Source organism: Charadrius vociferus, unplaced genomic scaffold, assembly GCF_000708025.1.
Source record: "Charadrius vociferus isolate BGI_N301 unplaced genomic scaffold, ASM70802v2 scaffold225, whole genome shotgun sequence".
NCBI lineage: Eukaryota > Metazoa > Chordata > Aves > Charadriiformes > Charadriidae > Charadrius > Charadrius vociferus.
Window position 1 is genome coordinate 1,159,135 of NW_009648638.1, and position 10,329 is coordinate 1,169,463.

The window sequence follows — 10,329 nt, forward strand, 5'->3', positions numbered from 1 at the left end:
TAACCCTCTCGTCATGTCCTTCTCCCTGTCTCCAATTGCCTGCCTAAAGCTGAGACCTGGTAGGGGCTGCCATGGCTTGCAACCACACCACAACAAGCCTTTTTGTTCCAGATCCGTGGAGCCCCTCATGGCTGAGGCGAGCAAGAGCCGCTGGGGCAGGAGCTCAGCCCTGGCACCTCGCTGGCCGGGCTGCAGCCGCGCCACCCGTTTCTGCTGCGCCCTGACAGCAGCTCCTTCGCCGTGAAAGAGCAAAGCCCTCCCAGCAAGCTGGAACAGAACCATTGAGGCAGACGGGGCAGCGAGTTGGACCAACACATCCAAAGCAGCGGCTCTGGCAGTCTGCATATATGGATTTTTCCTCCTATTGATTAACCCATTTGGAGTTTGTTTATTTGTAGTAAGGCTGCCTTGCAGCTCATTTACGCTCTCTTAATGAGGCCCCTGCAGAGTCGATGCCTCCTGTGCATTAATTACAGGCTCCAGCACAGCCCATGCTTTACAGAGCCTCCTCCCGCCCGTGCTCCAGCTCCGCTCTGCGGTTCGTTCCCATTTGCCCACGTGGGACAGGCTCCTGCACCCCAAAACCCCAACCCCGATCTGCCCAGCAGCCCCAGTGCCCGCAGCAGGACAGGAGGTGCACCGTCTCGGAGGGAGAGCAGAAATAGCTACGAGATAGGTGACCGCATTGGGAAGGAATGACCATTCACAGCACATCCCTTTTATAGTAACAGGGCTGCAGAATAAGCCACTGCTGTAGCTTTGTTGGACAATGAACAGCAATATCAGGGGAAGATTATTTCCTTTTTCAGAGAAAGGGATCAAGATGTTCCATTTCATCTTTTTCCATATTCCAGGAGCTGAGTGCCAGCCGCTCCATCTGCAGCAGCTGGCATAGTCTGTGTCCAGCTGTCAAAGCAGTAGCAGAAATAAACATTGCTCCAAACAAAGGTGGTGTATGTCTAAGAGACCCTGAAAAATCTCTCCCTCCTGTTAGCTGTTAGAGGCACAAATGGCAAATGAATATCCACCATTTGTTATTTCTGGATTAGAAAAATAATGGTACAATACTAACAAACACAAGAAAAGCCTAATAAAAATAGGTAAAGACTTGAACTGAAACAAGATACGCACACAAAGGATAAGAAAACATTGAGCAAATAACCAAAAACGCAACTTACCCTTAAGCAGGTTGCTGGTTCAAATAATAATTAACCCTGAGCTCACTTCAGATTTAAAACCACAGCACTAACAAGCTACACAGAGTCACTGATCGCTTCCTACCGCTTCCCCACCTGCTCCCTTTCATCTTGAGTTTGCATTTAGAGGCCAAGAGCTCTGGGACAAGAACACCTCTATGTGTCTGGGTAGCATCTAACGCTATACGATCTTGGTGCTGTTCAAGGTCTGCAAGCATTGCTGTCACAGGAGCTCAAGCATTGCTGAGACAGCTGCCACACAAAGCCAGTTTGAACCGCAAAACCCCGCTGTGGATGTTCATCAGTGACACGATGAAGCCATCGGCAGCAATCCACCTGAAAAAGCCACAAGTGGTCTGTCTGCTTTTTTGGCAGCTGGGGAGGAGGTGGTGGAACCGGCAAAGGAAGCTGCATGAACTGGCCGAGCAAGACGTGCCATTTCTCTTCCCAATAAAAAAAACGAAAGAACTACAACACTGGGAGAGGACGGCAGCTTTCTACAGCCTCAGGCAGCACATTCCACATCTTTGAATCTGCAGGGTCGATGAAACAAGAAGCAACTCTCTTCGGTGCGGTGCAGGACAACACAGAGGTTCCACACAGGATAAACATCACTGAGTTTGGTTTGGCTAACACTACTGAGCCTATGGGGAAAGCGGAGAAGAAAAAAAAAAAAGGAATAGCAGCTCTCAAGGTTGAATACACTCACACTGGGCTTTGCACTGTAGATGCAGTGTGCTGTGCATCTTCGGAGCTATCCAGTGGTCAGCTCATGCCACTGCTGTTCCAGAAGTGATTAGCCTCACCCAGGGCTAGGCTGGGCCCATGCCCCAACACAATTTGCAGTGAAAGCATGTCACAAGACAGGACTGATGCCAATTTGCCTCACTTGCACAACTCTGGCAGCTGGACAACTCTCCACATAAGCAGGAGGCCAATGTACCTCATGCTTCAGTGCCACTTCACAACGCACCGAAAGCCGCTTGTCCTGACCCTAATTCATTGCTGGATCAGTGCTGCAAACACATCACATATTACACTTCATTAGCTTGCAGTAACGCATATTTACACACACACACAATCTCTCTTTTGCTTTCAGATCATTGTATTCATCTTTGCTGGAAGAAGGGGTAGTGCTATCACAGCCATAGCTGGCCTAAGGCTATGTAAGGACAAGAAAATATTCCTTCTATTACATGTTACCACTTTCTTTTTTTACCCTCCTTCCGGCTGACTTCAACGGGAATAACAGCCCTCTTTTCCCTCCCAAAATTTATAATCCCCCCGCCCCTGCAAACATCCAACATATGTTGCAATATGTGCCAGCTTCCCTTTACCCTTGAAGTGTACAACTGAGTCATGTAACAGAGTTGAATTCTGAACACCTCAAGCAGTATTTAGCTGAAAGTTTGTTCCTTCTGTTTCACATCCAACAAAGGGACCGTGTCCCCAAAGGCCTGTTTCTTCCCCACCTATTCTGTAGGTCTAATAAGAGATACTGCTTCTCCCTATTACAACCTTGCAAAAAGAAAAAAAAAGGCACAATGGAAGTACAATTATACTCTCTTTTCTCAGCTGCTAAAAGTGTAGTTCATTGTAGGAACCTGACTGTTACACACTTTGGAAGTAAATCTTCAGTTCTTGTTTTTGAGATTTAACAAAGATGCACTCAAATTAACCTATCCATCAAACACGGCGGGAGCGCTGCCAGGACAGCCTGCAAAGCACTGACAGTGCCTGGTTCGCAGCCACGGCGCGCTGCTCCTCTCTCCCTTCCAGAGAGGCAGGTCCCCAGGCTCCATGCTGCCTTCGCTCCTTACTACTTACATCAGTGATCGGCATTCTGCTCCAAAGCAACAGAACCACTCACCAGGTTGGTACAAAGAGCCAACAAACCGCAAAGGCATCTTTTATCAAAGCTGGGACCATTTGTTACAAATGATTTGTCCAGTTGGCAACTGCAAAGACAGCGCTGCCTGCGGATACAAACAAAGAGCAAGAAAACAAGAGGAGAGCACAGTCAAAGGACTGTACAAAACATCTCAAGGGTGTTAAGGACAAGAAAGCACGGAAAGAAAGATTTAAGAACAAAACACTTGCCAAATCAGAATAACCTCCCCTAAGGGCCTGTGGTCAATACGGAGAGCATTTAAAGCAGACAAACCAAAACACGAGAGTAATGGAGCGCAGAACCCTTGAGGAAAGGGAGGAAACAGCACCAAGCAGTAGACAAGAGCTTCTGACAGCCAATTCCTGTGGTACGTTCCCGATTATCTGGAAACACCTCATCACATACCTGCTTTCCAGCACACACTCCGCTTTGTGCCATGCCATGGACCATTTTACTACGAGTGGTCACAGGTACCATTGCGATATTACTTCTGGGGACACTGGACACCCCAATGAGAAAGAGAGGGCACTGTCACTGTACCACAAGCTTTGGCTAAATAACTAAAAAACTATTCATACAGATGTTTTCTGTAGGCAAGGCGCTCTTGAGATTTATTTTGAACTACTAAAGACTAACAGCGTTATCTTGTTAGACATGCATACAGATAAATTTCTGAAGGAGTCTAAGAGCCAAGAAAATAACAAGCGAGTGGTGGGACTAAGAACCCATGCAGCTCTGAACGAGCACCACAAGTTTTCTGGGAAATGGGGACAAAGACGACACTTTCACCAGTGAAAATACATGAGACTTCCAATTAAAACAAAACAGAGGATCCAGTTCATGTGGAAATCTGACCTTTTATCTCATGCTGGCTGTCTTCTTCAAGACCTGGGTGACTACTGTCCAATAACTCTTAGTTCTTGTTACCAAACTGTTAACTTTCTTCTACATCAGGCTAAACAGAGCGTAAGCAGTAAATACAAAAGGCTTTAACATAATGGGAGGAATAAGATAACTCAGTATTGGGGGTATGAAATTAAAGGAATTTTGCTGTGGCTTTGAGTCCTCCTCCACAAGAGAACATTGCAATAAATCACAGCGAGGAGCACAAGCATCCAATGCAGTTTTGAAACAGCTGTGGTTACATCCCTGTAACGCAAGCCTAGCAAGAGCAGAGCTCAGTTCACAGCCTGAGTTCAGGCTGTCAAAAGCTGCAATGACCAGTCACGTGGGATTACACTCCTCATTCAGGAGGTATCGAATCAGAGCAGCAAAGGCTTCAAGCATAAACTACAGATGTTCTCCAAGCAGGGTGTCACCTCCAGCCCAAGAGGAAAGAAGGGACCAGGACTCAGCTGAGTACAGAATGAGGAGATGTTGCAGAAGAGCTAGGGTAAAAAAAAAGGTGTCCAAAACAGCCGTGTGACAATACTCAAACTTCTCCAGTAATTCTGGTCTCCTCGCAAAGTTAGGAATCCTCCTGGGTTTTCCGCATCTGCTTCTAGTGCAGAAAGAGGAGTCAGCTTCAGAAACAGACTTTAGGAAGCTTGCAAGGCTGGAGAAGATGTGGAGGAAGAGTTATTCTAAAAAGCTGTTTGTTTCTATGCGACCATTTTGCTTAGTCCACCTGCACACCCTCAGGAAGTTCCACCACTACAGGAGCGCAGTCATCAGGCTCCGCCTCAAAGTCCCATTTAAACTTCTTCGTTAGGTGAGCCTTGAATTTTTCAGCTTTTTTCCTTAGGGTCCCGTCAACTGCAGCACTGCACACGCAGGAAAAAAACACCTAAAAGAATAGAGTAGAGGTCAGTAAGAACTCAGCCATGGCACATGCTGTATATCTCTTCCCTACAAAGATGTCATCAACGGGGTGCACCAGGGAAAGTTTCAGGTTAGGCCACGGGTAAGGGACCTACCACCCTGTAAACCACTCCAGCTTTGGAGCTACCTAAACAAAGCCTCCGCTGCTCCTCCTCTCACCCCCCAGCCAAGACAGCCATCCTGCCTCTGCTCCCCTGAGTCAGCATTAGAAATATTTGCACTAAGGTATGAACTTTGTTTCAAGCAGGAGTATATACGTAATTAAGTACGCACTATGGAATTCTGAAATACTCTGAAGTGTGAACAAAGAAAAATGTCTGAGCAGAAGGGGGGGGGGGGTGTGAAGAGGACTATCCGTTTTCATCTGCCACATAGCTAATTTTACAGCACGTGTCAAAAAGACCAACAGCTACCCATCTTTTTCATGGCTGGATGGACGAGGAAACGCTCCCAAGTATTTTTGTAATACGGTATCACCAACACCTTAGGATGCAGAGGAAACTTAATAAAATGGCCTTGAAGGTAAGAGAAGCATGGGACCTCTCTGGAAAAAGTCCAGTTATCCCCAGCAGAGCCATTTCCTTGAGCACAGAGCACTGAAATCTGGACTAACCTCTAAGGGTGGCTCCCCTCCACCATCCAAACACACACAAACCTATTCACTTTTCACAAATTTGCAGCTTCTGTTAGAGCTTTGAGAGTTAAAGCACCTGCATATGATCAAACAGGGCACTTAGCCTCAGAGCCCATCTCCCACCAGTCTGCTTCTGCTCCTCTTCTGACCTCGTGATCCAGAATTCATTTCCATAAGGAAGAAACTTACATTTCAGCGCCAAAGAGGAAAAAAATCATTGCTCAATGGAAGTGAAGGGAAAGCCCTCTGAGAAAAAGCAGGCTCTTATTTGGGACAGACCTACTGACAGCTGGATAAAACACTGACAATGAGCAGCAAAGTTCATTGCTTCATTTAGGAACATTTGCCTTTTCCTTTTCCTTGTTCATTCTACCATGAAACTGCCTCTTTATAACAGAACTCCCTTACACAGCAAGACTGCTATTAAAAAAAAAAAAAATTATACTTCCCACTTCTCCTCAATGAATTGCACATTAAATTAGTTATTTCATCAATATTATTTTTTTCTTTAAACATTGTTAGGGCTGCATATTCAGTGGAGGTTATGCTGTACTCTTCTTGCCTTAGATCAACCGCCAAAAATAAAGTTGCTGTATTCAAAGCTGAGAAAAGCTAACACAGATAATACTCTACCCCCACACACACCATTTTGCACTTCTTCTGATCCACCTGCCCACACCCAGTTAAGACTGTTAACTCTGATGGCTGTGTACATAAAGTGATTGGGTGAGGCAAGTCCCAGAGGTTCCCCGACACTATTTCAGTGCATCGGGGAAATCCCACAGGAGCAGAGAAACGGAGAACTTTTAGCAAGGAGAGGCTCAGTTCAACCATAAGGCAAATTTCTTTGTTACTAGAAATGTGGTGACTCCTGCTAGGGCTTAACAGTGATTGCTGACGCCAGCACAGCCACCTGAAGACATCAACTTCCATTGCTTAAGTAAAAAACACAGACTGATGAACTCCAGGGACGTACAAGACTCAGGCATCCAAAAACAAAGGATAACCAGCAAGACAGGGTGCTTCCAAAACTCCCATCAGATGGAAAGAATGGCCGGTTGACACATTCTTTGTACTGCTGTAAAATGACAGCACAAAGCGTTGCTTGGTGAGTGTGCTGCAAATAGAGCTAGGTTTTCCAGTCCAATGAAAATAAAATAAAAATTAAAAAAAAAATAATAATTGAGACTTTTATGAATCCAAATTCAAAAAAAGTGAAGAAAGCCACTTGATTAAAGCAATGCTTCCCATAACATTTTATCCAGCAAATTAAAACCAAACACCTCCCCTCTCCCCAGATCTCCAGCAAGAACTTGGGAGTTAAAAACAGAGAAATGCAACCACTCCCTGAGAAAGGAGAAGGCACTACTAATTTGTATCAAGCACCTGCAACATAATCCCAGCAGAAACAGTAGTAAGTTAAGTTTCCATTGCTGAGCTTCACTAGTGTATCTGGTTTGGGCTGCTTTTTTTTTTTTTTCCAAACCAAGTTTTGATTAGTCTGTTTGCTGAGCTGTTAGCATGGTTACAATCAGTGGGAGTAACTGGTTTTACTCGTGCTGAATTACAGATTTGCCCATGCCCATCTCAGTAGAAGCACTGTTCTCCTCATTTTGGACAAACCATGAATTCCCTCTCGATAAGAACTCGATTATAGGAGATCTTCAGCTTTGCTTAAGACTAACAGGAATGGAAAAGCTTCTTAAACACTATCAATGCCCTAAGCTCGATAAGCTTTCATGGCAACTCCTCTGCACACTAAGCATACCTTTCACACTGACCAAAAATCAGCATCATCAGCCTTTTATGCTAAAGTTTTTAGTTTTGTTTTTCAAAAGAATGAATGGCATTTGGGAAAAAAGAATAAACAAACAGACATCATCTTGCACTTATTCAGCCTCTCTCATAACTCATAAGATTCATGTAGTCAAAGGCCTTAAAAATTTTTAGAAGTATGCTGGTACAGTCCAGTTGCATCAGATATACCAGTCCAGAACTCTAAAACCATGCCAATGGAGCAGGCTACTTTCAGCACTATTTGCAAGGAAAACACAATAAAAAAATGACACAGTCCCCATTCTCTGTGGCAGCCATCTTCATTAGCCTTTCCTCTCATTGCCTCACTTTGCTGCCCTCTCTGCATGCAGACTAACTCAGTTTTATACTGCATTAGACACTTCTAAGCAGAGCTTGAGCTGACCAAACTCTGAGATGACAAGCAAATAGCATTTCTTTGTAAATAACACAGGGAAAAAGTAAAACAAAATATACGTGTGCTTAGATAGGCTCACTAACTCCCATGCAGTTCAATAGTAGCTTAATTGCTTCTGTAGCTTCTCCCTGAATTTGCTCTGGTGTCCTGTATGCCCTCTGCTCCCACTCCCATTTTTCAAGAGAGCACCGCAAACGTACCTGTAACGTGCTGGTTAAAAAGTTGTCCTGAGAGATAATGTCCACAAAAAAATCAGCTGGGATTTCACCAAGCTGGTGATACAGCACAGAAATGAGATTGATGTAAAGGTCTTGATACTTCCCTATGGCATCTTCAGATCGGCACAGGATGTTTAAGAGTCTTTTCCAGTGCTCAAATGCATCATATACATTCCCGATCAGGAAGCAGATGAAAGCAAACTGCAACTCAGCTGCACATATTCAGCAAAGGAAAACAAAACAAAACACACATAAGACTAAAGACACATCCAAGGTACGTGTCCTTTCAAAAGCTCTGTAAATGATTGCATAAAACTCTGGGTTTGCCTTTTGCACATGCATTCCACCCTTCCAGCGATTCTGCTAATAGCAATCAATACTCCAAACACTATTTCCTAGTGCTCCGCTCTTCAGCTGGAGAAAAAGCAAAGCACAACCAGGCAGGTCCACCTGTAACTGTAATTAGCATCTCTGGAGAGTGACTTTACTGGCAAAGTACACAGCCAGGTAAAGACTTCCAGTGTTATCTGTGTTCTCAAAACGACACTCAAATAAGTCAGATATTGCTGTTAATCTGCAAGCACTCGATCCGCCTGTGCCCGGGTTCCCAGAGCCACACAGGAGTGCAAATGCTACTGCCCATGAATGCAAAGGCTGTGGGAACACTGGGAGAGGTGAACACTGCATTAACAGATGTTTCTTCCTCGTTGAATTAAGAGCCAGGTTTCATCTCACTGGATGCTCAGCATCAGCTATTTTGCCAGAATGATGGTGTCACCATTTCCTAAGGTAACTGGTTCTTTGTATATCTTAGAGTTGTCTTTGATAATTTTGATAAAGAATAAATTGTATAACATTAATACAAAAAAAAAAAGGAAAAAAATAAAAACAAAGATTTATTCCAAACCTAAGTAGCCTTGAGGCTCCAGCTCAGCTGGGTTCCTGAGCCCTCCCTCCATCCTGCCGTGGAACAAAGCCTCCACAGGAGGTTCAGGACCTCCACAGATTTGATACTTATTCACATCACAAGTTGCCAAAAAAGGCTGGCAAGTAATTAAGACCCTGCGAGCGGGAGTCACAGCCCTTGCTGTGGATGTCTCCTGCAGCAGGGCTGGCAAACCCCAAACGCTGCCACGGAGAGTCGCCAGCAGCACGCAGCAGAGCTGCCACCGCTCCAGCCAAGGAGGGGATGGGAACCACCTGCTGGGAGATCCGATACCATCGAAAGGGGAACAAGAACCTGAAAATTGTCATGCTGAGTCCCATTCAATGCTCCAGGACTCCATAAGCTCCGTCCTCAAAGGTTCACTTCACAGGCAAATTGCCAGGCTGGTGCAGATGACCGATCCCCTTTGCGTGAGATGCAGCTCACGGCCACCTGCAATTGCTGCTTTCGACTTAATTTGATGCAATTTGGGCACCAAGCAGAGCACCCAGGAGCAAAAGGCAGATGTGGTGGGCTGGCAGCTCCAGACACTGAGCACCACGTCCTCGTGCCAGTGCAACTGGAACAGGCCCTGTAGCTGCTAAAAACTCCACAAACTTCTGTCTTGTGATTGAGAGAGATGCCTCAGGGCGCCAGGGAGCAGGCCCACAGAACAGGCGTAGGTTTCATCCCAGGACTCTAATTTTACAGAAAAATTACTTTATTATCCCAAAACAGGAGAGGGTCTAGAGGGCACCACAAAAATAATCAGAGGGCTGGAGCCCCTCTGCTGTGAGGACAGGCTGAGAGAGTTGGGGGTGTTCAGCCTGGGGAAGGGAAGGCTCCAGGGAGACAGGGGCTTATAAGAAAGATGAGGACAGACTTTTTAGCAGGGCCCATTGCAATAGGACAAGAGGCGATGGCTTTAAACTATAGGACAGTAGTTTCAGGCTAGATATAAGGGAGAAATATTTTATGCTGAGGGTGGTGAGACACTGGCCCAGGTTGCCCAGAGAGGTGGTAGATGACCCATCCCAGGAAACAGGCCAGGTTGGACGGGACTTGGAGCAACCTGATCTAGCTGAAGATGTCCCTGCTTATGGCAGGGGGTTGGACTAGATGGCCTTTAAAGGTCCCTTCCAACCCAAACCATCCTGTGATTCTATGAAAGCACCTGAGGACTCTACCTGGCGGTATGCGGTACTCACCAAGCAGATCCAGAGGCTGGCTGGGGTACCGCTGGCTAATCACCTTCTCCAGAGCGTAGCTGAGGTCCATGCTGTGCCTGGTGATCTCCTCCGGAGTAGCACCCTCGGGGTACATCTGCTTCGGCAGCTCCGTGAACCTGATCTCGGTGCCGGCTTTCGGCTTCATCTGGGGCAGGCGTGCCATGCCTTCGGCGTAGCTCCGGCACTCGGCGTCGAAGCGGGGC

The 10,329-nt window shown here is 46.0% G+C and overlaps 1 protein-coding gene across 1 annotated transcript; it reads right to left on the reverse strand.

Annotated features, from left to right (window-relative positions):
- Positions 1-4,705: 4,705 nt before the first annotated feature.
- Positions 4,706-10,328, reverse strand: AAR2 (AAR2 splicing factor homolog (S. cerevisiae); the record flags this gene model as incomplete). Its single annotated transcript, XM_009886347.1, has 3 exons — positions 4,706-4,873; positions 7,955-8,184; positions 10,106-10,328. Coding segments are annotated over 3 exons (621 nt in total), but the record flags the coding sequence as incomplete, so codon positions are not given.
- Position 10,329: the final 1 nt, after the last annotated feature.